General features: G+C 43.5%; 1 protein-coding gene across 1 annotated transcript in view; it reads right to left on the reverse strand.

The window, feature by feature from the left end:
• The window catches only part of LOC129836081 (tyrosine-protein phosphatase non-receptor type 13-like), a 101,012-nt gene that overhangs the window by 38,541 nt on the left and 34,695 nt on the right, over positions 1–27,776 (reverse strand). The window contains exons 7-21 of the mRNA XM_055901853.1: positions 27,160–27,235; positions 25,757–25,910; positions 25,002–25,073; positions 24,633–24,807; positions 24,158–24,293; positions 23,899–24,037; positions 18,571–18,723; positions 17,929–18,114; positions 16,234–16,396; positions 15,797–16,055; positions 15,368–15,444; positions 15,131–15,208; positions 14,889–14,996; positions 13,872–13,988; positions 8,761–8,969 (exon numbers count right to left, since the gene is read on the reverse strand). Of these exons, the coding sequence (XP_055757828.1) occupies positions 8,761–8,969; positions 13,872–13,988; positions 14,889–14,996; positions 15,131–15,208; positions 15,368–15,444; positions 15,797–16,055; positions 16,234–16,396; positions 17,929–18,114; positions 18,571–18,723; positions 23,899–24,037; positions 24,158–24,293; positions 24,633–24,807; positions 25,002–25,073; positions 25,757–25,910; positions 27,160–27,235 (2,102 nt within the window). The remainder of the gene's footprint in view (positions 1–8,760; positions 8,970–13,871; positions 13,989–14,888; positions 14,997–15,130; positions 15,209–15,367; positions 15,445–15,796; positions 16,056–16,233; positions 16,397–17,928; positions 18,115–18,570; positions 18,724–23,898; positions 24,038–24,157; positions 24,294–24,632; positions 24,808–25,001; positions 25,074–25,756; positions 25,911–27,159; positions 27,236–27,776) is intronic.

Below are 27,776 nucleotides of genomic sequence, written 5' to 3' on the forward strand. Positions count from 1 at the left end.
GTGAAGAGAGCCCTGTGGGCTTCTCTGGAGTTTAACCTCTTGGCCCCTCTGATATATTCCAGTTTACGATGATCTGTTAGGACGAGAAAGGGATGTTGTGCGCCCTCCAACCAGTGGCGCCACTCCTCGAGGGCCAGCTTGATGGCGAGGAGTTCTGTTCAACACATCGTAATTCTTCTCAATGGGGGATAACTTCATGGAGAAGGCACATGGATGTGATTTGGGAGGTGTACTCCTACTTCGGAAGCATCCACCTCCAGGGTGACAGGAAGGGTCGGATCAGGTTGGCGAAGGACAGGAGCTGAGGTGAAGAGACGTTTCAAGTTGTTGCACGCAGTCAGGGCAGTATCAATCCATTGAAGGGTTCCGGGTATTTTGGCTGGTAAGGGCAGTGAGGGGAGCTGCCGTAGAACTGAAGTTCCGAATGAACCGGCGATAGAAGTTGGAGAATCCAATGAAACGTTGGAGTTCCTTAACGATGGTGGGTTTGGGCCAGTTACTGACTGCGGTGACTTTGTTCTCATCCATGCTGACCCCTCCAGGTGTCAGTACGAAGCCGAATAAGTTTACAGAGGTTACATGGAAAGCACTCTTTTCAGTCACACATTATTATCAAGGAGCCGTTGAAGAACCTTTTGCACATGCTGTATGTGTTCCTTCAGGGAGGAATACATCAGGATATCATCAATGTAGACGATGAGAAAGCAGTTGATCATATCCTGGAAAACCTTGTTCATAAAGGATTGGAAGATGGCCGGGGAGTTCGTAAGGCCGTAGGGCATGACCAGGTATTCGTAGTGCCCTCGAGCAGGGATAAAGGCCGTCTTCCATTTGTCTCCTTCACGTATACGGACAAGGTTATATGCACTTCGCAGTCGAGTTTAGTAAAGATGTTGGCTGATCCCAGCGGCCCACTTACTCAGGGGTCGCTGGGATCAGAGGGAAACCGTTCTTGACGTCATTCAGGGAACGATAATCAATACATGGACGGAGACCACCGTCCTTTTTTCCAACGAAGAAGCTCGACGCAGCCGGGGAAGAAGGACGAATGAAACCGTTTGAGTGATTCAAGAGGACCACAATGGAAATAAGTCCCAGACTTTATGGTGTGTTATCCTCAATGATTTTATTCATGTGTATGTATGGCTTTTAAGTTGTATGTGTGCTTGTTTTTTTTAAATGGTCGAATTAATAAACTAAACGAAACTCATCAATGTAGGTCTCCATTGCCTCATTTTCCGGGATAAATAGGGGGTAAACACGGCCCTTCGGTGGGGACACTCCAGGGAGTAAGTCAATAGCACAGTCTCCTGGGCGATGTGGTGGTAGAGTGGAGGCCTTGGTTTTGCTGAAGACATTTCTGTACTGGGCGTATTCATATGCTATGGTGGGTGGCACTGTCGAGGCAGAGTCCTCAATGGTGGTGGGTAGGCTGAGACAACTGGAGAAGCAGGTAGAAGACCAGGACAGTAGTTCACCTTGTTGCCACGAAATGGCAGGGTCGTGACGACAAAGCCAGGGGTGTCAGAGAATGAGTGGCTGTTTGGGGGATGAGTTGAGTGGTTTCGGTGTGGAAGACTCCAATCTGGAGGGTGAAGCTCTGTGTCAGGTGCGTGATGAAGCCCGTGCCTAATGACTGCCTGTCCAGGATGTTAATCCTTAACCTGTTGAGGATGGGGGCGCTGTTGTGACTATTTATGCTAATCGTGTAATTTTTGAAACGGCTTCCCACAAAGTTCTTGATCGTACAATATGCATATTATTATTATTATTGGATAGACAACAGTCTATAGTTTCTATAGGAGTTGAAATTTTGTCTCTAAGTGGAACAGAGCCCATTCTACAGCAATTTCCCTGACATGGAGTCAGATTTCAGAAATTTTGGCCACTGTTCTGGAGTCAGTTAAAAGGGCACTGTTATTGCTATGACTATACGGACACTGCTTACGTCTTCCCCTGGATGCCTTTACGTGATGACGATTTGAATGGGGTCGATTGCGCGTTCACAGGCACTATAAATAAAAAAAAACTGTAGCTAGCAAGTCTTTTCTTGCTGCGTAATGCGCCTGGAGGACATCGACCCGCACTTGTTCCAAGCATTAGTGGAGGGAGTAATATTACTCTGGTCATGTTTCTACTCGTTATGGGAGTTAAAAACATCATAAGGTAGTTAATTTAAAGCGTTTTATAGCAATTTATATCCGTTTAGTGCGATTCTGGGACATTTATTTCTGAAACGCTGTGAATTGCTGGGCACGCTTCCAGTTCATCCCGAACGCAGTTGGCATTTCCACATGGCAAGAGGACAGCTTTCCACCAAAAGACGATTGGACCCAAGAAAGGATCCTTTGCCCAAGATACTGATGGAAGAACAGCTCAAAGTAGGACATTTTTATTATGATAAATCGTGTTTCTGTCGAAAAATGTTAGTGGCTTAGGACGCCATGTTTTTTGACGTAGCTTTGCTTGGCGCAAACTGTATTGAAAAGTAAGGATAATTTAAAAAATTTAATTCCGCGATTGTATTAAGAATTAAATTGTCTATCAATCCCTGTCCACCCTATATTTTTTAGTCACGTTTATGAGTATTTATGTATAAGAGTAGATCACTGTCTAAGTGGCGCACGGACATTTTCTGACCAGCTGAGCTACATTTCACATTGTCTAACCATGATTTTGGTGGCTAAATATAAACATTTTCGATCAAACTCTATATGGATTGTGTAATATGATGTTACAGGAGTGTCATCTGAAGAATTCTGAGAAGGTTAGTGAAAAAATTAATATATTTTGGCGATGTTGACTTTTATCGCTCACTTTGGCTAGAATCAATGCTGGGCTGCTATGTGCTATGTGCTATGCTAATATAACGATTTATTGTGTTTTCGCTATAAGACACTTAGAAAATCTGAAATATTGTCTGTATTCACAGGATCTGTGTCTTTCGATTCGTGTATGCTGTGTTGTCACGCCCTGGCCTTATTATTCTTTGTTTTCTTTATTATTTTAGTTAGGTCAGGGTGTGACATGGGGAATGTTTATGTTTTGTTGTTTTGGGTGTTTATTTGGTAAAGGGGTTAATGGGTGTAGTATATGGTTTTGTGTTGAGTGTAGATGTTTAGCATTGTCTATGGTGGTTAGTATTCTAGGAGAGTCTATGGTTACCTGAATGAGTTCCCAATTAGAGACAGCTGATTTCGGTTGTCTCTGATTGGGAGCCTTATTTAGGGTAGCCATAGGCTCTCATTGGTTGTGGGTAATTGTCTATGTCAGAACGTTTGTAGCCTGTGTGTGTAAGTGCACAACGTTATTTAGCTTCACGGTCGTTTGTTGTTTTGTTCGTTTTGTTAAAGTGTTTCGTGTCGTGTTTATTTTTCGTCATCTTTTAAAATAAAAGAAGATGGCTTATTTTCCAACTGCTGCGTTTTGGTCCGTCAATCCGCCACACGATCGTGACAGAATTACCCACCATAGGACCAAGCGGCATGGAAGGCGGCAACAGGACCTACCCACAAAGGATTTCTGGACATGGGAGGAGATACTGGATGGTAAGGGGCCGTGGGATCAACCTGGAGAATATCGCCTCCCTCGTGAAGAGCTGGAGGCAGCGAAAGCCGAGAGGAGGCGATATGAGGAGGCAGCACGGAGACAAGGCTGGAAGCCCGTGAGTACAACCCAAAAATTTCTTGGGGGGGGCCTTAAAGGGAGTGTGGCGAAGTCAGGTAGGAAACCTGCGCCTACTCCCTGTACTTACCGTGGAGAGCGAGAGTACGGGCAGACACCGTGTTACGCAGTAGAGCGCACGGTGTCTCCTGTACGCGTGCATAGCCCGGTTCGGTACATTTCAGCTCCACGTATCGGCCGGGCTAGACTGAGCGTTGAGCCATATGTCATGAAGCCGGCCCAACGCATCTGGTCACCAGTGCGTCTCCTCGGGCCGGCGTACATGGCACCAGCCTTACGCATGGTGTCCCCGGTTCGCTTACATAGGCCGGTGCGGGTTATTCCACCTCCCCGCACTGGTCAGGCGACGGGGAGCATAGAACCAGGTAAGGTTGGGCAGGCTCGGCGTTCAAGGGAGCCAGTACGCCTGCACGGTCCGGTATTTCCGGCGCCACCTCCCCGCCCCAATCCAGTACCACCAGTGCCTCCTCCACGCACTAGCTATATGGTGCGTGTCTCCAGCCCTTTACCACCAGTGTCTAAACCACGCACCAAGCCTCCTGTGTGTCCCCAGAGTCCTGTGCGTCCTGTTGCTGCTCCCCGCACTAGCCCTGAGATGCGTGTCCCCAGCCCGGTGCCACCAGTCCCGGCACCACGCACCAGGCCTACAGTGCGCCTCAGCCGGCAGGAGTCTGCCGTCTGCACTGCAATGACTGAACTGCCCGTCTGCCAAGCGCCATCTGAGCCATCCGTCTCCCCAGCGCCATCTGAGCCATCCGTCTCCCCAGCGCCATCTGAGCCATCCGTCTGCAATGAGCCTGCAAAGCCGCCCGTCTGCCATGAGCCTGCAAAGCCGCCCGTCTGCCATGAGCCCACTGAGCCGTCCGCCAGACAGGAGCCGCTAGAGCCGCCAGCCAGACAGGAGCCGCTAGAGCCGTCCGTCAGACAGGATCCGCCAGAGCCGCCAACCAGACAGGATCTGCCAGAGCCGCCAACCAGACAGGATCTGCCAGAGCCGCCAACCAGACAGGATCTGCCAGAGCCGCCAACCAGACAGGAGCAGCCAGATCCGTCAGCTAGCCATGAGCAGCCAGATCCGTCAGCTAGCCATGAGCAGCCAGATCCGTCAGCTAGCCATGAGCAGCCAGATCCGTCAGCTAGCCATGAGCAGCCAGATCCGTCAGCTAGCCATGAGCAGCCAGATCCGTCAGCTAGCCATGAGCAGCCAGATCCGTCAGCTAGCCATGAGCAGCCAGATCCGTCAGCTAGCCATGAGCAGCCAGATCCGTCAGCTAGCCATGAGCAGCCAGATCCGTCAGCTAGCCATGAGCAGCCAGATCCGTCAGCTAGCCATGAGCAGCCAGATCCGTCAGCCAGCCATGAGCAGCCAGATCCGTCAGCCAGCCATGAGCAGCCAGATCCGTCAGCCAGCCATGAGCAGCCAGATCCGTCAGCCAGCCATGAGCAGCCAGATCCGTTAGCCAGCCATGAGCAGCCAGATCTGTCAGCCAGCCATGGGCCGTCCCTCAGTCTGGAGCTGCAGTCCCTCAGTCCGGAGCTGCAGTCCCTCAGTCCGGAGCTGCCCCTTACCCTGGAGCTGCCCCTTACCCTGGAGCTGCCCCTTACCCTGGTGCTGCCCCTTACCCTGGTGCTGCCCCTTACCCTGGTGCTGCCCCTTACCCTGGTGCTGCCCCTTACCCTGGTACTGCCCCTTATCCTGGTACTGCCCCTTATCCTGGTACTGTGCCTTACCCTGGTACTGTCCTTTAGTCCGGAACTGCCCCTTAATGCAATGGGGTTAATGTGGAGGGGGGTCGTTTGGAGAAAGCCTAGGAGGTGGTTAGGTACTGTGGTGACGAGGGGACTACGACCAGAGCCGGAGCCGCCACCGTGGAGGGGAGCCCACCCAGACCCTCCCCTAGACTGTGTATGGTGCGCCCGGAGTTCGCGCCTCAAGGGGGGGGGTTATGTCACGCCCTGGCCTTATTATTCTTTGTTTTCTTTATTATTTTAGTTAGGTCAGGGTGTGACATGGGGAATGTTTATGTTTTGTTGTTTTGGGTGTTTATTTGGTAAAGGGGTTAATGGGTGTAGTATATGGTTTTGTGTTGAGTGTAGATGTTTAGCATTGTCTATGGTGGTTAGTATTCTAGGAGAGTCTATGGTTACCTGAATGAGTTCCCAATTAGAGACAGCTGATTTCGGTTGTCTCTGATTGGGAGCCTTATTTAGGGTAGCCATAGGCTCTCATTGGTTGTGGGTAATTGTCTATGTCAGAACGTTTGTAGCCTGTGTGTGTAAGTGCACAACGTTATTTAGCTTCACGGTCGTTTGTTGTTTTGTTAAAGTGTTTCGTGTCGTGTTTATTTTTCGTCATCTTTTAAAATAAAAGAAGATGGCTTATTTTCCAACTGCTGCGTTTTGGTCCGTCAATCCGCCACACGATCGTGACATGTGTATTTTTACGAAATGTTTGATGATTAGTAAGTAGGTAAACACGTTGCTCTAAGTAGTTTTTCTATTCCATTTGTGACGGTGGGTGCAATTGTAACCTATGCCATCTACCTGAAATATGCACTTTTTTCTAACAAAACCTATCCCATACCATAAATATGTTATCAGACTGTCATCTGATGAGTTTTTTTCTTGGTTAGGGGCTATAAATATCTTAGTTTAGCCGAATTGGTGATAGCTACTGGTGTTGGTGGACAAATAAAAGATGGTGGATTATGCTAATGTGTTTTTAGTTAATAGATGTACATCTTTACATATTGTGTCTTCCCTGTAAAACATTTTAAAAATCGGACATGTTGGCTGGATTCACAAGATCTGTGTCTTTCATTAGCTGTATTGGACTTTAATGTGTGAAAGTTAAATATTTAAAAAAAAATTTTTTTTTGAATTTCGCGGCACTGGTTTTTCAGTGGGGGTGGGGGGGGAGTGCCGCTAGCGGCACTCTCATCCTAGACAGGTTAAGGGAAGGGTGACAGGTGTTAGATCGATGTCAAGCTCTTGTACTAGCTGATGATCGATAAAATTACCTGCTGCTCCCGAATCTATCAAGCCTTCTACGTACTTGGTAACCCCCTTCACGGTTATCAATACTGGGACAGAGAATTGATTCTGGGAGATATTTAGAAATAAGGACATGCCTACCTGCATGACAGCAGGGGGACCCTTCTCATCTCTCCGTGGGGGGGTGAACAGGGCAAGGGCTGAGTAGATGATCTTTCCCTCCACAGTTTAGGCAGAGCCCTTCTTGGATCCGCTTTTGACGTTCAATACACGAGAGAGGAGCATGGCCCAACTGCATGGGCTCTGGAAGACTGCATGGGATGACAAAATCGTGGAAAGAGAAGGTTTCGTGTTCCTGGGTGGCAGAGTTCTTCGGCGGTCGGCGATGAGGTGGTCGATGGAGATGGACATAAGAAAGTATTGATTTAAATCCTGAAGGTCACATCTACAGGCCAGCTCCGCCTGAAGTTCCCTGTTGCGCCCTCTTTGGTAGACGGTAAGTAAAGCAGCCTCATTCCATCCACTCCCTGCAGCCATGGTGCGGAAAACAAGGGCATACTCGGCAGCTGAATTGCGTCCTTGTTGAATGAGGAGGTCTCTTATGGTGGCCCAATCCAGGGCTTTGTCTGTGAGTAGAGACACAACAAAATCCACCATGCTCTTGTCGGTGGTGAAGTTAGTGGGGTTGTGCTCAATGTATTTGCTGCATTGCATCAGAAATCCCTGGCATTTCCCAGGCGAACCGTCGTATTTTCCAGGCATGGGTATGAATGAAGGAGGGCTATGGGTTATGATATTTGGCGTCAGAGGAGTAGGGATAGGCTGGCGGAGAAGATGGCAAATTTCCTCCATAAGCTCCTCTTGCTGGGTTGAAAATGAAAGACAGGGCTACGTTCCAGAACACAAAGAAACAGGGCTATGTTCAAGAACACAAAGAAAAATAACACAAGGTTGACTAAGAAAAGAAAAGCAGAACCTTACATTTAGACTAGTTGAGTATATGGAGCATCAGCATTTGTGGTTTGATTACAGGCTCAAAATGTCCAGAAACAAATAACTTTCTTCTGAAACTCATCAGTCTATTCTTGTTCTGAGAAATTAAGGCTATTCCATACGAGAAGTTGCCAAGAAACTGAAGATCTCGTACAACGCTGTGTACTACTCCCTACACAAAATAGTGCAAACTGGCTCTAACCAGAATAGAAAGAGGAGTGGGAGGCCCCATTGCACAACTGAGCAAGAGGACAAGTGCATTAGAGTTTCTGGTTTGAGAAACAGACACCTCACAAGTCCTCAACTTGCAGCTTCATTAAATTGTACCCGCAAAACACCAGCCTCAACGTCAACAGTGAAGAGGCGACTCCGGGATGCTGACGTTCTAGGCAGAGTTGCAAAGATAAAGCCATATCTCAGACTGGCAAAATGACACAGACAATGGACAGAGATATTGCTTTTTCTTTGCAACTCTGCCTAGAAGGCCAGCATCCCGGAGTCGCCTGTATGCCTATGTAGATATTCTAAAGTACACCTCTATGGATATTCCATTAAATATGAGCCGTTTACAGCTACAATAGTCATTTACAACATTAACAATGTCTACACTGTATTTCTGATCAATCTGATGTTATTTTAATGGACAAAAATTTGCTTTTCTTTCAAAAACAAGGACATTTCCAAGTGACCCTAACCTTTTGAACGGTAGTGTACCTTTGTATATATAGCGTATATCTGTATTTCATTTTCAATAAATTTGCAAACATTTCTAAAAACATGTTTTCACTATGTCATTATGGGGTATTGTGTGTAGATGGGTAAACATTTTTTAAATTAATTTAGAATCAGGCTATAACACAACAAACTGTGGAATAAATCAACCTTTCTGAAGTAAATAGACCAATAACAAAAAAAATATAAAAATCTCTCTGCCAATAACAGCTAGTTTTCAGATTACATATCCCTCCTATTAGGTCCCTCCCCACTCAGACCACTCCCAGACAGTCCTAGCTAAATTACTGCTTGAGAAACATTGTTTTGCTAAAAAGCCTTAAAAAATGTAAAAATTAATGAAAATAAAAAATTTACCTGAGCATCCAGGATCCGGACCACAGGGATGTGGAGTCTCTTGCCATGTTTAGGTGTGGCCAAGTTGGACAGAGCCAGTGTTTCCTCCAGCTCCTCCATGTCTGGTTGGAATTCTGTTCCACTCAGGGTGGTCTGGCACCCAATGCCCCTGTCCAACATCAGACTCAGGGTACTGGTTGCCAAAGAAGTCTTACTGTCTCTCAGAGAATCTGCATGGGAGAGAAGGGACAAAGGGGTGCTTTTTACACTAATGAGCAGTAACGAGCCATGCCAAACCATGCCGTACTGAGCTGGCCTGGTTGCTGGAAACGTGTGAAAAAGACGATGTTGTCATGACTCTCTCGGTTAGGATCACAGGACGACAGATAGCCCAAACCCCCTCTCTCCCACAGGAGGGGGAGTTGGGCCGGTTTTATGACTTAATGACCGGTCGTAAACTTTCTCTCTCTTGCACTGCAGTATAGAGCAGTTAAAAATCCCTTTGTTGAAAACAGAGAGAGACTGTGCCGCCAAAACTCCAACATGGAAAGTCTGAGCCATTAGCGTGGAGCCGCCACGGTCCGGTGACGATCCACGGTCCGGTTCCTCCGGCGACGATCCACGGTCCGGTTCCTCCGGCGACAATCCACGGTCCAGAGTCCCCGGCGACGATCCACGGTCCAGAGTCCCCGGCGACAATCCACGGTCCAGAGCCTCCGGCGACGATCCACGGTCCAGAGTCCCCGGCGACGATCCACGGTCCGGAGCCGCCGGCGACGATCCACGGTCCGGAGTCCCACGGAAGCGGAGGGATCCGCTCGCGGAGGGGGGTTTACGTCCCGAACCGGAGCCGCGACCGAGGCTAGATGCCCACCGGGACCCTCCCCCATAGAGTCAGATTTTGCGGCCGGAGTCCGCACCTTTGGGGGGGGGGGGGGGGGGTACTGTCACGCCCTGACCTTAGAGATCCTTTTTATTCTCTGTTTTGGTTAGGTCAGGGTGTGTACTCTAGTTTTTGCATTTCTATGTTGGCCTGGTATGTTTCCCAATCAGAGGCAGCTGTCTATCATTGTCTCTGATTGGGGATCATTTTTAGGCAGCCTTTCCACCTGTTTTGTGTGGGATTTTGTTTTTGTATTGTTGCTTTTGCCCTACAAAGCTGAACGTTTCGTTTGTTACTCTTTCTTGTTTTTTGCCGGTTATTATAAATAAAAATGATTAACCTACCCCACGCTGCATCTTGGTCCGACCATCCTTCCAACAACGATCGTTACACCACATATGCTGAGCACTTGCTTTTCCTTCACTCTGTGGTCCAACTCATCCCAAATCATCTCAATTGGGTTGAGGTTGGGTGATTGTGAAAGCCAGGTCATCTGATGCAGCACTTCATGTCTCTCCTTCTTGGTCAAATAGCCCTTACACAGCCTGGAGGTGTGTTGGGTCATTGTCCTGTTGAAAAACAAATGATAATCCCACTAAGCACAAACCAGATGGGATGGCGTATCGCTGCAGAATGCTGTGGTAGCCATGCTGGTTAAGTGTGCCTTGAATTCTGACAGTGTCACCAGCAAAGCACCCCCACATCATCACACCTCCTCCTCCATGCATCATGGTCGGAACCACACATGCGGAGATCATCTGTTCACCTACTATGCATCTCACTAAGACACTGCGGTTAGAACCAAAAATCTCAAATTTGGACTCATCAGACCAAAGGACAGATTTCCACCAGTCTAATGTCCATTGCTCATGTTTCTTGGCCCAAGCAAGTCTCTTCTTCTTATTGTTGTCCTTTAGTAGTGGTTTCTTTGCATGAATTCAACCATGAAGGCCTGATTCACGCAGTCTTCTCTGAACAGTTGATGTTGGGATGTGTCTGTTACTTAAATTCTGTGAAGGATTTATTTTCAAACTTTCGACTGGTTACTGTATAAAGAAAGAAAGAAAAAATGAGAGAAAGAGAGAAAAAAAATACAAACCAGGGGCCTCATGTATAAATCATGCCTAGGCACAAATCTGAGCGTGAACCATGCATGGGATAATTTCAATGTACGATTGAGAGTGTGCGTAAATGTACGCACAGCCTTGACCATGTATATGCACAGTGTCAACTGGTGGAATAAGGGAACTGCTTGTCAAGCATAGAATGGGGAAAATATACTATATGTTGAAAATGTCAAATTGTGGGAGTAATAATTAAATAATTTCCATTTCATTGTATTTCCATCATGAATTCATGCAACATATCTTGACAGCCATATCATTTCACCACAGCAGTACATTTGTTATGAAAAAAATCCATATAAAGTACAGTCCTTTGTTAAATTATATGTACCGTGAAAGTGAATATAGGTTGGGATTTTTTTTGCAAAAAGTACAGATTGGTTCATCAGACATTGTTTCCCAAATTATAGGAGTTTTGTGAGGATTTAAGACTTACTTTAAAAAGGCATATGCATGCCATTCCTGTGCACATCCAAGTGCTATCCACAAAGGGCACTTTTCAAGTGAAGCTTGCCGATCGGCATCACCCAGCCCTTGATGAACCAATATTTTGGATGCAATTATCAGCAAAATAAACGGTAACATTCCATTTCCATACACCATCGCACAGCAGGTTGAAGTCAAGAGGGGTTTCTTTGCCATCAATAGTTTCCCAAATACGAGGGGTTTCTTTGCCATCAATGGTTTCCCAAATACGAACGGAGCAATAGACGGCACCCACATCGCCATATCAATGATGTTGCTCTTGCTGCGGGTGATTCTTTGATCTACCTCTACGCAGACGACACCATTCTGTATACATCTGGCCCTTCTTTGGACACTGTGTTAACAAACCTCCAAACGAGCTTCAATGCCATACAACACTCCTTCCGTGGCCTCCAACTGCTCTTAAACGCTAGTAAAACTAAATGCAGGCTCTTCAACCGACCGCTGCCCGCACCCGCCCGCCCGACTAGCATCACTACTCTGGACGGTTCTGACTTAGAATATGTGGACATCTACAATTACCTAGGTGTCTGGCTAGACAGTAAACTCTCCTTCCAGACTCATATTAAGCACCTCCTATTTCCTATTTCCTAGAATTGGCTTCCTATTTCGCAACAAAGCCTCCTTCACTCATGATGCCAAATATACCCTCGTAAAACTGACTATCCTACCGATCCTTGGCTTTGGCGATGTCATTTACAAAATAGCCTCCAAAACACTACTCAGCAAATTGGATGTAGTCTATCACAGTGCCATCCGTTTTGTCACTAAAGCATTCTAAATTCTGTTCATTAGTAGTATTTTGGAATAGTTTCTATGCTGATAAATGAGGCAACAGGTTTCCATCCAACCTTTTAATGTCAAATAAAAAATGACTGGCCTGATGGAAACAGCAAATTTGTCTGTAAACATTCCAAATGTCTACAAAACAAAATAGGCTAGACGAGATGGGTTCTTTTTATGTCAGGAAAATTGAATATGTGAGAAATGACGGTGGAATTGCCTTTATGCACAAATATTAATATAATAACCATCATATCGAAGGAAACTTGAAGTCGTGATGATATGTTGTCTGGTCCTCCCACTACGACTCAGGACAGCGTGCAGTTTATTAGGCTACAGATGAAATAAATGATGATGAACTTCACAGCGTGGTGAAAGTGCACGGTGACGAGCTTGACGCTCCTTTCCAATAAATATCGAGGGTCTTATTGTGGTGACATGATGATCGATGCATGGCTGCCGTTTGACAAATAAAAATAATCTGGTTCTTTTGTCCATAATAATCTCATCGTGTAGGTAGCCTAGCCATATTGTCTTGTGTGGCTCAGTTGGTAGAGCATGGTGCCTGCAACACCAGGGTTGCGGGTTTGGTTCCCATCGGGGACCATGTTAGATAATAAAAGTATGACAATGTATGCACTCACTACTGTAATAATCTCTGGATAAAAGTGTCTGATGAATGACAAAAATGTTAAAACATTTTAAATGTATCTGCGAGCTATTGGGTACAGTGCACGTGCCAAGACCAGATTGGGCACATTCGCTATATAACGCAACATTCTTTCGTGACAAAACCATTAGTATAGTTGAAAATGCGATGGAAACCCATTTAACTTGTATCAATTTGATGGTGGGAAATGCACTTTGTTTTTATGCAGATTTTAGAATATTGCAATGAAAATTTGTCGCCAATTGGATGGAAACCTAGCTTCAGGCACATTCAGAGGGGTTAATTAAATGCGGAAGACACATTTCAGTTGAATGCATTCCGTTGTACAACTGACTAGGTATCCCCCTTACCCTTTCCCAGAAATACACACATAGACAAATGGAAAAGTGAAAAAAAGCTAATCAAGCAAATAAAATAATATATAATTATGCTGAGTACCATAAAAGACGAGTGAGGAAAGCAGCAATCTTCCAGATAAGGTCTAGAAATAGAAATAAATGACGAAGAGAGCTGTGAAGAGGACACGACAAAACCTAATTCCCCCTCAGGAGACTGAAAAGATTTGGCATGGGTCCTCAGATCCTCAAAAGGTTCTACAGCTGCACCATCGAGAGCATCCTGACTGGTTGCATCACTGCCTGGTATGGCAACTGCTCGGCCTCCGACTGCAAGGCACTACAGAGGGTAGTGCGTACGGACCAGTACATCACTGGGGCCAAGCTTCCTGCCATCCAGGACCAAGCCATAAGACTGCTGAACATCTTATCAAATGGCTACCCAGACTACTTGCATTGCTGCCCCCCCCCCCCTTTTTTTTTTTTACACCGCTGCTACTCTCTGTTATCATCTCACTTTAATAACTCTACCTACATGTACATATTACATCAACTAACCGGTTTTGACATTGATTCTGTACCGGTACCCCCTGTGTATAGTCTTGTTATTTTACAGCTGCTCTTTAATTACTTGTTACTTTTATTTCTTATTCTTACTCATATATTTTTTTAACTGCATTGTTGATCAGGGTCTCGTAAGTAAGCATTTCACTGTAAGGTCTACACCTGTTGTATTTGGCGCATGTGACTAATCAAATTTGATTTGACGTGAACATTTGATTTGACAATGACAGAGTATGAAGAGTATATTTGGGTGAGGTTGTATAAGGGTTGTAATAGGTTCTACGTACATTTGGGTTGGGAGACGATGAGCTCCACCTCATCAGGGCTGTTCTGGAGGATGACTGCTGCGTCAGTGAACGTCACGCCCTCCAGACTGATCTTATTTAGAGAAATCAGACGACCACCTGCATAATCAAGCAATCAAAGCACAATATCAGTCTGACCACCAACCAAAGATAAAAAAGACTAGTATGATATGTACAGTGCCTTCAGAAACTATTCACACCCCAAAGATTCTTTCCATATTTTGTTGTGTTACAGTCTGTATCTGGAGTGTGGCAAAGCAATTCACCTTTTGTCCAGAACACAAAGTGTTACTGTATGTTTGGGACAAATCCAATACAACACATTACTAAGTACCACTCATATTTTCAAGCATAGTGGTGGCTGCATCATGTTATGGGTATGTTTGTAATTGTTAAGGACTGGGGAGTTTTTCAGGATAAAAAATAAATGGAATGGAGCTAAGCACAGGCAAAATCCTAGAGGAAAACCTGGTCCAGTCTGCTCTCCACCAGACCCTGTGAGTTGTTTACCAAGAAGACAGTGAATGTTCCTGAGTGGCCGAATTACAGTATAGACTTAAATCTGCTTGAAAATCTATGGCAAGACCGGAAAATGGTTGTCTAGCAATGATCAACAACTAATTTGACAGCACTTGAAGTATTTGGTTAAGAATAATGGGCAAATGATGCACAATCCAGGTGTGAAAAGCTCTTAAGAGAATTACCCAGAAAAACTCACAGCTGTAATCGCAACCAAAGTTGATTCTAACATGTATTGACTCAGGGGGTTGAATACTTATCTAATCAAGATATATTAGTGTTTTATTTTTCATGACTTTTAAACAAATGTTCTAATTTTTCTTCCACTTTAACATTACAGAATATTTAGTGTAGATCGTCGACAAAATCACAATAAAATGCTTTCTGAAAGCAGTGTAGGTGTGTGTGTTTGAACTATGTTCACTTAATACGCAACCTTGTCTGACACCTGAAGACTTGTTTTAGCTCCCTGTTCAGTACCTGGTCTGATTCTGCCGTCTCTGTCTGCTGGTCCGTCAGGGACGATGGAGGCTATGAAGATTCCCAGGTCCAGTTTCCCTGTGTTGTTCTCCCCCACTATCACAAACCCTGAGAAAGAGAGATAGAGATACAAAATAGAGAGAGAGAGAGAGACAAGAGAGAGACTGAGGACCAGAGTCATTGTATTTCTATGAAAAAAAAAAACGAATCTACAAATGCATCCTTAAAACCCCATTACTCACCAAAGCCCAGTTTAGGGTCTTTCCTTAGGACCAGACTGATGATCTCTCTCTCTGGAGAACCCCTGGTTGGAGTGTCTACTGTAAAATAACCCACAGGTCAGGGGTTAAACATAATACCAAGTGCATTCATAAAAAAGCTAAGATTAGAGTTAAGACTTAAGTTACTGCCGAGAGTTAAGCATTGCAGTGTTATAGTAAATTCTTCAGATAAGAGTATATAGCGTGCTCAGTCCTCACCTTGTACAGAGGAGGTTGTGGAGTCACGTTTCTGTAGCATGGGATTGGACATGATTCTGGGGATGGACTCTGGAGTACTGGAACACAACAGTCATGGGTTTGCATAGTTTATCATTATACTAATAATCTGTACTGTTGGAAATAATTTTAGAGTACTAGAACACAACGACACATAGTTTGTCACCATAACGATTGTCATCATTGTCAAAGGATAAAGTCATACGTTAATAAGCAGAGGGTCTCTCCCTTTGTGGATGAATAAACAAATTGTAGTGGACGAGGTGAGTTACCCCCATGGAATGTAAGACCCTTTGAGCTCAAGTGAAAATCATGTTATTGATGATGAGGTTCATTGTTATGTAGTGTTATGTAGTTATGTAGATGGAGTATGTAGCGTATGCAGTGTTATGTACTGTTTTGTAGTGTTACCTCCAGGCCTGCTGGTCCTTCACCTCTGACTGTGGGCATGGCTCGGGCAGATCTCTGTTCATTTCCCTCAACTCTCTCTGCTGCCTTAGACGCGCCTCCACCTTCGCCGTGATGTCCTCACACGACTTACTTAATGACTCGCGGTGGCCGAGGTTGGATGGTAACTCTACGCTGTTCAGGACAACCTCAGAACATGAACGACGCTTCATACGGGAGTCACTGGTCCGACAAATAGACTGGTACTTGTCAATGTTCTCATCTGGAAAGACAACAAATAATCATCATGAATAAGCAATTGTGTGTGTGTGTGTGTGTGTGTGTGTGTGTGTGTGTGTGTGTGTGTGTGTGTGTGTGTGTGTGTGTGTGTGTGTGTGTGTGCGTGTGTGTGTGTGTGTTTGTGTGTGTGCCTGCCTGTGTGTGCTCTAAGAGCCCCGTACCTTGAGCGATGCTGTGGCTGAGTTGCCTGGAACTCATCTCGCTGTGGAACTTGTGCTGCCCGGAGCAGAGACTAAGGAGGTACTGCGCAATCTTAGAACTCTCTGCTACAAAGCTGTGCTTCTTACCACTGGGACCACCACACTCTATGGTCAGCTTACGATGCTGGGGGAGGAGAGACAACTGTCAGGGGGTTGTCTTTTAAATCAAGAGCATTGGAGCTGTTAAATGGCAAACCCTTCTGAAAGCACAGTCCACTCTTACAAAAAAAGGTGCTAAGTAGAACCAAGTAGGGTCTTTGGGGTTTGTCCCCATGGGGGAACCCTTTTTAATGCTAGGTAGAACCCTTTGCAGAGGGTTCTACATAGAACCCTCTATGTTGGTTTCTTCTTAGAACCCCTGTAATTGGTTCTTTCTAGAACCCTCCTCGAAGGGTTCTACAGAGAACTCTTTTATCTTGAAAGGGTTCTTCCTAGAACCGTCTATAAAAGGTTAAACCAGGCATTAAAATAAAACTCTTTATGACAATAGACACATTCACTGAATGTACAAAACATTAAGAACACCTTCCTAATATTGAAAATCCTAGTTTACAGGCCACACCATACCTTCTAGTCACGTTATGCTGGCTTGCAAAATGATGTGTAATTCTTATTGGCATCCAGCCAGAGTGAGGATATCCAACAATTGAAACTTTTAATCACCTGCAACCTGCATTCAGAATGACTGCCAGGGTGGGGAAGATTGATAAATGAGACTACCTAAACCATCTTAACTGGAGCAAACATTTCAGTAATGAGGGCAATAAGTCAACTACTAACAGATTCAATTAGTTTAGAAAAATGTATGCTATTTATCTTTGCATCAGATCAATCAATCAACCAATGCACATGCAAAAACACAGATATTGAAACAAACATTAGAGCATGCTGGGAAATATGATAATGATGGGTGTGGCTGAGTGTTTTACTCTAAAAATGACACAAATCACACTCACCTCTGGTTTTCACACCAACACTGGGTTCTTTTACACCACCGAGTGTTAATTTACCTCTTTGTTACACTGAAATGTTACACTGAAAAATCAACACTCGGTAATACTGGCCAATTTGCTGTGTACAAATTCTCTCATATTAGGTACAGTTTAAAACATTCTCACATCTTTTTAAACTCTAGAAGGCTAAAGTTTAACCGTTTACTGCAGTGGGCTAAATCAGGGTCATACAGAGTGTTCTTGGTAGTCTTAAACAAATCTACGTTAAAACAAAAGTATTCACCTTACACACATGGTTATGGTCCTAAAAAAATGATTAAAAAAACACCTGTACCATGTCAGATATAGTTGAAATGTATTACATTTTGAGTTTGCATTCCCATATTACACTTTATATACATCACAGAAGACTGAAAAATAACACTTTTATTTTATTTGAAACAATGTTTATTAATTATGAAATTATGAAAAAACGGTTCTTAGGATGATAAAGGTTCGAAGTAGAACCCTTTGACTTTTCAAAGAACCCTCGTCTTCCAAAAATGGTTCTTCAGATGAAAATGATTCTTGGTAGAACCCAATCCCTCTGCAACGAACCCTTTTTTCTTAGAGTGTGTGGAAAATCTGCTATCTGGTCTACAGTGGAACTAGTAAAAGTACTATAGGAGCTGTAGTACAACCCTCGTATTCCAGTAGTACTCACGTTGGCGGAGATGGTATCGGTCTCCCTCCAGAGGAATCGCCGTGTGACAGTGCGGTGGTGGTTCTTCAGCTCATAGACGATGATTCCTGTGGCACAGACTCCCAGCACCAGCTCCCTCACCACCGGCTTCTTCTCCCGGCCTACCCGATGGAACACCATCCCATACTCTGGAAGCTGCTGAGCGATCTGAAGAGGAGATAGAACAAGTATGTTGCAAGGTCGATCGTAGTAAAGGAGAAGAATGTGCTCAACTCAAAATATTATTGTGTAGACAAGTAAACAGAGTGCTTTACACCAAAATAGATCAAATTTAAAAAAGGCCAGCACTCACTTGATTCTGATTTGCAATAATACAAGCTTGATTTTAATTGCCTTTAATTTACAAAGCTTATATCATTGCAAATAATAATCAAGTGTGAGAGCGGGCCATTTTTTTATGTTGCAGGGCTGAACGAGGTTTGAAAGATGTTAAACAAGGTTAAAATTAAGATGTTTGACACCTATAAGTCAAATAAAAGTTCTATAAAAAAGTGGTTATTTCAATTCAGTAAATTTACTGAGTGTGTGTGTGTGTGTGTGTGCAAATGCATGCATACAGTACTGTATACTGTATTTATGTGTGTTGTCTCTCCTCTTGCCTACTTTTAGGTACTCGGTTTCTGCCTCCTCGGGCAGCATCTGGGCATTGTTGGCATGTAACCGTGGCAACTCCTCCTTTAGACTGGGCAGAGCCATCTTCTCCAGCATCCTCTTAGACACAAACTGCTCCAGCTGGTAGTAGTTCCTGCCATACAACTGAACAGAGAGATAACAGGCCTGTCAATGACATATACTGCCACTAGTGTAGTAGTTCTTACAATAGATATAACAGGATTGCGTTCCATAGGTACCAAACGGAAGAAAAGTAACTGAAACAAGGAAGGGACTACCTTGACTTGTCCAATAAGAAATGCTCATTTTTGTCATGCGGAGACCAAGGTCTCTTTTACAGATGAGTCCTGTATTAACATCAATATACACATCAATATTCACATCAACACATGAAAATCAAAACACAATCATAAAAACAAACACATTCTCCAGTAAAAAGCTCCTCAACCTGCCTTTTGAATTACTCTAGACCAATTAATTCAATTTTAGAGAGCCTAGGAGATTATTCCACAAGTAAGGTGCATGGACCCAGTTCCGCGAGTTTGGAAAAGGGGGCATAGACCCCTCAGTTGAAACTTGTGCCACCTCAGTTTTTATGCCCCTATATAAAATGAACTAAAAAGTTCAAATGATTGAGTGACAGGTTGGCGTGCAATCTGTATCTCCGCTGCGCTGTATCAGCACCACGGACAGAGCGCGCCTCGGAGTGTGTGTGTGTGTGTTTGTGTGTATCAAATCAAATCAAAATCGGTCACATACACGTGATTAGCAGATGTTATTGCGGGTGTAGCGAAATGCTTGTGCTTCTAGCTCCGACAGTGCAGTAATACCTAACAAGTAATATCTAACAAATTACACGACATATACCCAATACACAGAAATCTAAGTAGGAATGAATTAAGACTATATACATATGATCGGAATGGACTAAGATACAGTAGAATAGTATAGAATACAGTATACACATATGAGATGAGTAATGCCAGATATGTAAACATTAAGTGACAAAGATACCGTAGAATATTATAGAATACAGTATATACCATATGAGATGAGTAATGCAAGACATGTAAACATTATTAAGTGACTAAGATACCGTAGAATAGTATAGCATACAGTATACACACATAACTAAAGTGACTAGTGTTCCATTCCTTAAAGTGGCCAGTGATTTGTAGTCTATGCCTATAGGCAGCAGCCATTAATGTGCTAGTGATGGCTGTTTTTCAGTCTCTCGGTCCCAGCTTTGCTGCACCTGTACTGACCTCGCCTTCTGGATGATAGCGGGGTGAACAGGCAGTGGCTCGGGAGGTTGATGTCCTTGATTATCTTTTTGGCCTACCTGTGACATCGGGTGCTGTAGGTGTCCTGGAGGGCAGGTAGTTTTCCCCCTGTAATGCGTTGGGCAGACCACACCACCCTCTGGAGAGCTTTGCGGTTGCGGGCGGTGCAGTTTCCGTACCAGGCGGTAATACAGCCCGACAGGATGCTTTCAATTGCACATCTGTAAAAGTTTGTGAGGGTTTTAGGTGACAAGCCAAATTTCTTCAGTCTCCTGAGGTTGAAGAGGCTCTGTTGCGCCTTCTTCACCACACTGTCTGTGTGGGTGGTCCATTTCAGTTTGTCAGTGATGTGTACGCCAAGGAACTTGAAGCTTCTCCACTGCGGTCCCGTCGATGTAGATAGGGGGGTGTACCGTCTGCTGTTTCCTGAAGTCCATGATCATTTCCTTTGTTTTGTTGACGTTGAGTGAGAGGTTGTTTTCCAGGCACCTCACCTCCTCCCCGTAGGCTGTCTCGTCATCATTGGTAATCAAGCTTACTACTGTTGTGTCATCTGCAAACTTGATGATTGAGTTGTATCTCACTGTAGTAGGCTGTAGGCTGTTTTGGTAGGCGTAGGCGTTCACCTTTTGTTTACTGTGTTTGTTTACTGTTAATATAACTAGCCTAAATATAGATCGTGTCATGCCTTTATTGATCTGATATTTTGCTTATAGGCATATTAGTAGGCCTACCGCTATTTTGTTCTGTTCGCTTTCATTCGTTCGCATTCGTCTGTATTCTAAGCTAAACTGCTATTCCTTATTTTTGTTAGGCATGAATAACTAGGCTACTACTTTCAGCATTTAGTTTGTATCATTTTGGTAAGACAGCTGTGTGTACGGCTGCATTCACATAGGCGGCTTGTAACAGGTGAATTATCTTATCTATAGTATCTTGTATCCTATGTTCATTGCCAAATAGGCCTTGCTTTAGGATGTAGGGCGCTGCCCATTGTGTTGATGCAGCGAAGTGGAGATGGGCTACAGATTTCACACCAACCTGTCACTTCAAAAGCACTCAATGGTCTCGCACTCTCCGCATTTTAACTTTATGTTCATTGTTGAACAGAGTTGAACTGGCGGGAACCCGGTTACCAAGATTTACCGCCCAAAACCACTCCCTTTTCCAGGGATAAATCACTGCAAGAAACCGATTAAATTATAATAAATCATTTATATGAACGGCATGGCGTGAAATGGAACTGTTAAATTATATGCGGTGTCTAAATCTGGCTTCTCTACGGTCTCTGCATGATGAATCAACGCTCAGGGTGAGGACAGACAGCCCATCTCAGTATGGAGCGCAGTTCACAATACATGTAGACCAATCATCTCTTGCAGTCTTCTCCCTCTCCATCAACTCCATTGAGTTGCATCCATTGAGTTGCAATTGCATCCAAAATAGATAATCCTATTATAGATCGATATATACCCTATATATATAGATGTCCGAGCCTGCCTCTTTCAGGCAATACATTCAATGCAGTATTAGCCTTATATTTAGCTAATTAATGATGGGTTATGCATAATAATTGTCTAACTTATTGCCTCTGTCTCTTGCGCAATATACAAGCACCTGTGCTCCGCTGGCCTATCCTTAAAAAACACTCCTTAGGTAGACTAGTATAGCTTGTTGGACATCATTTTTTTAGCATGTCAAATACCAATAGACTATTTGAAGAGGAAAGCAAGCTCTTTTTGGTGAATGTTAAATACAGCAGCCAATAGAACTCATAGGTAAAAGAGTGTGCGATGGCGGTAGGCTATAGCAATTATTTAGTCAGACCAATAACCAATAACCATTCAATCTTCGTGAAGAGAAGTGAAAGCCTTCTGCATCTAATTCTAGTCATAAACTAGTCAAGGATGCCATTAGAATGATGAAGATAAGGTCAACAAAACGCATCTCATTTAACTGTTGAAAACGAGGACGGAATGAAGCAACATTAGAAAGAAAGATGTAGGCTAATAACATTAGGGGAAATATTATGAAAGGTATATATGCGTCAGCCTACTAATTAGCCTATACAATTAGGCTCTACTATATTTCAAATTCGCAAGCCTATAGCCTACTTGTAACTTTGTAGGACGCATGTGCTGCACCAGAATCTCATGTTCTCTTCTGCTTTATCATGGTTTGAACAATGTGCGTAATTCCATATAATACAGTATAATACAATACAGTAATACAGTTCACACTCAAAAAGGTTAGCCTACTGGAGCTAGTTTCATTTTTTTTTACCAATGGGAACATATAGCTAGCTACATCTATGAGCTTTTCTGTTTTTCTGTCGTGCGTAATGTGCAGTAGTCTATACGATATAGATAATGGAACAATCGTTTGGGCTTTTTTGGGGTTTGGGCTCATTAAATGTCATTAATGTAGGGCTCATGAAACATATTTAATATATATCTCATCAGGCTCAGGTAGCATCAGGTTTGAAGTTTCATGCTGATTAAAGCTCTATTCAAATCCGGACATATTTATATGCTTTTTAATGACACTTCCGGTTTTGTCAGGAAATATCGGGTTACCCGGGAGAAAAGTGCTGTATTCTTGGGATGAAACATTTGTAAAATACCGGAAAAAATGTAACCCTAGTATAGCTTGATATAAGCAGAATTCAATATAATTCCAATGGAAGAACCCCCCCAAAATTGTGCCCCCTCACCGATTTGCCCCCTTAGTCACTTGTTCTAAAGGTGAAAAAAAAAACTAAAAGCAGATTTACCTAACTCAGTGGAGATCGAAGGGATCTCCAGAGTTAGCCTGTCCTGAGACGGTCTGGTATCTTGTACATCTGTATGAAGTAAGGTACGGCAGAAGTTTATGCAGCAGGGCCTTATAAACAAAAAGAGTGAAATGAGGGGCCAACCTACTTTCTGATACAAAATGCAGTGATGTGTACAGAACCTATTGTCAGTAATAAAGCTTAATGCACTTTGATAAACTGTGTCCAATGGCTTCAATACAGTGGAAGGACAATATCGCAAAAGTCTATAACCGGTATGAATGTCGACCGATTGATTTGTTTTCTATCATTTAATGAAAGGCATGACCTATTCCTATAAAATAAGCCAATTTTACTATGTATAAGCTGGGAAACGATCAATGAGGGAACCATCAAATTTACATTTAGATTTAGATTTACATTTAAGTCATTTAGCAGACGCTCTTATGCAGAGCGACTTACAAATTGGAAAGTTCATACATATTCATCCTGGTCCCCCCGTGGGGAATGAACCCACAACCCTGGCGTTGCAAGCGCCATGCTCTACCAACTGAGCCACACGGGACCACGTGTGGGCCCATATGCAATTTACATATGCATATATCATCAGATACATTTTTACTTGATTTTACCTGCATTAAGTACCAAATTCAGTTCAACAAAGGCTTTCTGTAAAGCAATGTAGGCAGATTGAAGCTCTGAAAGAACCTGCTCAACCCGCGAGGGCAATAGCATACACAACAGTGTCATCTGCATACAGGTGTATGTTAACATTTTCTGTAGATAAACCAATATAGTTAATCTAGACAGTAAAAAGTACAGGAACTTAAATGTATCCTAGTAGGACACCTTTCGTAATATCAAGGAAATCTGATGTAATATCATCAGAAAAAAACAGTGTCCTGTGTGTCAAGTAATTGTCGAACCAATTACATGGCACCTGAAGAAATATACCAATTGCAGTCAATCTTTGAATAAATAAAGAGTGGTCAACAGTATCGAAAGCCTTCAATAGGTCAATAGAGGACAGCTTAGTGCTTCATCCTATCAATACCCTTTACCACATAATTTAACACCAAGGTTGCAGGTCTGTCAATGAGATGTACTACCTACTCATAAACCTACTGCTCTGGCTGGAAGACTGATTAAGAGCCATACAATCTCTCAGGGTTTCATGGAGAACGTAATCCATTATGTACATCATAAAATCAAATATTTAAAAATAAAAGTTTCTTAGCTGAGAGTGCTTCACTCAGTTTTTACCTCAGACATGTAGTCCCCAAACTCAGCCTGTAGAGCGAGAGCCGCCAGGAACATGCCTGTCTCCTCGTTGCAGTACAACCTGTCCTCTAGGATGTCCTTCCGCAGCTGCAAGTAGTACTGGTGAAGCGTCACCCTGTGTCTGGAGCACCACAACAATGTACAGTTCTTTAAAGAAAAAACTGATAACTGCATTTCACTAACAGTTCATGACACCAAATCTCCAGATACTTTAAATTTAAAAAAAGTATTGCAGACTCACAAGATGAAGGAGATGTCATCAACAAAAAACTTGATCCTTAGAAAAACAAGAAAAGAGGTCGACACTACTTTCTTCCAACTGTCAGGAGCAACTTTAGAGATTTTCGTCTCGTGGTCCAAGAAGAAATATTCATCATCTAATAAAAGAAAGGAAAGATCAACTTTACAGATGTAGCATCTTAATTTCAGCCAGCTTGCTACAGCAGAAAAATAATACTGCCGCAACAGGAAATGTGAATTATTATGTGGATTATAATGAATTTACATTTTCTTGTAGGGGTTGATACATTTTTAGTGAGGGAAAATCAAGTCTGACATTTTAAAGTAGAAATTACAAACTTTAGATGCCTTTTTAAACCTTAAATACACACTACAAGTTTGCATCTCCTGCAAACTTCTCAGCAACAAAAGAGTGATCAAATTAAGATCCTACATCTGTATGTTTATGAGACACAAAGTTGTTGTCAGTTTCTTACCGTCGATGTAGGCCAGTCCGAAGTAGAAGTGCTCCACCAGGTTAGCGTGAGCCACCACCATGTCGAACACGTCCCTCCCTCTGGACTTTATGTCACATCTGACCAATACAGACTGACCACTGGGCAACACCACAATGACCTCTCTCTGGGACGAACAAGACCTGCCCTTCTTAGACTGGTGGAAAGAGAGGGATGAGGTGCAGGAGTGAGAGAAAAAGAGAGAGAGAGCAAGAGAGAGAGAGGGAGAGAGAGACAGAAACAGACACACACACAGAAAGGAGAGTAAATAAAGATAATCAATCAATCTGTAGTCAACAAAAATAAGCACTCAAGAACAAAAATCATGAATATTGTGATAAATGTTCTTACCACTATGGATCCGGGTAACTCCAGAACTACCTGGGGTTCGTCAGCCATTCTGATAAACTCGGGACCAAGAGCCTGACAAGACACAACACGATGTAAACACAGCAATGCGGATAAACAATTACACCATGGTAACATTGCTACACACAGAAACAATACTAACACAATACACAGACACACACACACACACACACTCACTCACTCATACACGTCCGTACACTCTCCAGTCTGTGAGTAGGATGCACCAACCCTGGTTGTGACCTTCACTATGCTCCAGCAGCACTGCAGTCTGAAGTCAAGACTGATAAACCAGAACTGAATCCGAGGTGACAGCTACCTCAATCTCACTGGGGCCGTGACGACACAGGCTACGCTGACCGAACCTAGTTTATTGTATCTTCGTTTCATCCCCACACACACTTTCCTGCATGTACACATCCTAGTTTTCGAAGACAAACTATATTTCCTGTAAAAAACCTTGAATGTACTTTGAGTAACATACAAATCAATCAAATGATCTAAGAAACTGGGATTCTAGCTTAAACTGTGTAGGAGGACAAACTATGAGAATAAGAAGAAGTACACAGTATATAGAATCTATGATTTAGAGTCATGAATGCTCTTGTGTATTATCACCCCCACAGCCCAGCGGATAACTCCATGGGTCTCAGCCAACATAACAGGGTGTCATAGAAAGATCCTAGACAGACGGACGGACGTAGGGACGGATGTAGGTACGGATGGACAGACAGACTTACCTTGGCTTTCCTCTGGGTGAGGCTGGCTGAGGAGTCGCTGAAAGTGATGGAGGGGCTGGGGAGTTGGGGTGCGCCCTTCGAGGGGACGTCAATGGAGGGGCTCTGGCACAGCCAGCTACTACTACTTTCTCTGTGTCTGAGACCCTGTGGCAGTCTTGAAGGACAGGGGAGGAAGAGTCAGAGAGAGAAGATGGAGAGATTCAAAGAAAGAGAGATAGTCAGAGAGGGAAGGAGAGAGAGAGAGAGCAAGAGAACTAAACAAGGACAACATGCAGAAGGGGATGAGTGACACACTCAGACAGTGTCATTGTTGCTCAGAGTCAAAGACAACAAGTAGTGAGAGAGGTATATAGAAAGTTCAGAACGAGCGTGTGAAGGACATTTTACTTTGTGAAGAAACAGTCTTGAAATGTTAATCTTGTCTTTGGCGTCAGAAACAATCCTTGGTTTCTGCCTGTGACTGGTAAAGATATGAGGGGTTGGGGGGGGGGGGGGGGGGGGGCGTCATGACCTCCTCCTGAGGACTATCTTGCAGAACGCCCAGAATATGTTTGTTAAGTTATGATAGGAGACGGTGCCAGACACATGCCAGAACCAACCCTATGAACTATGCCTATTTAACGTGTCTGTAACCAGTATATAAGGGGACTAACGGGACTGACCCATTAGAGCTCCTGATCGACATGTGTCATTGGTGCGTTGAGTTGGAACCTCTCCAGCGCGCTGATAAATAACAATGATTCATTTAAGATTGACTTCGTGTCCCTGTGTAAGAAACTCCACTTGGTGCTGCGAGCAGGGGCTCCCTTTCTACCCCATGTGCATCTTTAATGTTTCTCTTGTCGTTACTTGCTTTGATTCTGCCTGTGAAGATTTCCAGTGGGGATCTGCGAGAAAAAACGGTGGCGCATTTTATGAAGCGTGAGGGAAAGACAAGATTAATATTTTCAAGACTGTTTCTTCACAAAGTAAAATTTCCTTCACAACAGGCTTTAATCTTGTGCCTTATTCCAAAACAATCGGAACACTTTTTTTTTTACATTTTCCAATACTTTTACAGCATTAGTTGCTCATTATCAAGTTCATTGTAGACAACATAAAATGATTTATTTTTGTCCATTTTCGTGTATACTCTTAGCAAAAAGGGTTCTTCAAACATTTCTCCAATGGAGTCAGCAGAAGAACCCTTTTAGGTTCTAGATAGCACTTTTTTCCTGAAGACTGTAGGATGCAGTAATGGATGAGGGCGTGCATATTTCCCAGAGTCTATCTGGTTGTTTAAAGTCTGAGGATACACACAGGTCAGTCCCACAGGTAGGTGTGTTTGTGTGTGTGTGTGTGTATGTGTGTGTGTGCTCATCTGCTTTGTTAGCCATGTACGCAACATTTACAGGTATATATACCGGTCTATGTTCGGTGGGTATGCAGGGGTGGGCGAGCTCCTGGATTTCTGTCTCCAGGGTTTGTGAAGTAAACTTTCTGTAACACAAACACCAAACGACACTGATAGAACAGATACTTTAGGAATAAATAGGCCTAGTACAAACATTTGTCCAGTTCAAAGATACTTAAATATTTTAAACATGCCACACATTATACTGTTATACCTATTGCAAGCAACGGTTTACACATATTACACTAAGAAAGGGAACCTTTCCCTCTGGATGCATGTCAGCAGCTTCCACATTCCACAGCAACATTTATCTCATTAACTGTAAAGAGCAAATTAACCATTAAGAATGAAACACGGAAATCTCCTTTTTTGTAAAGTATTAACAAATGTCATGTTTGAAAAACACAGAGCTGTCTAGCTACTCCTCTGCAAATCCAGAATGAAGTCAAACAAATAACATCCAGGTTTTTTCTCCATGAGTCACTAAACGTGAAAAACCAAAACTGTAGCGCTTTAGTTTACAATGCTGAAATAACGGTAACGTCCAGAAAGTAATAGTAAACAGTAAATGACACTGCAACGACCAGGTAAGAACGCAGTGATAACCTGTTAAAGATAAACTACATA

This window comes from Salvelinus fontinalis, chromosome 37 (assembly GCF_029448725.1).
Source record: "Salvelinus fontinalis isolate EN_2023a chromosome 37, ASM2944872v1, whole genome shotgun sequence".
Taxonomy (NCBI): domain Eukaryota; kingdom Metazoa; phylum Chordata; class Actinopteri; order Salmoniformes; family Salmonidae; genus Salvelinus; species Salvelinus fontinalis.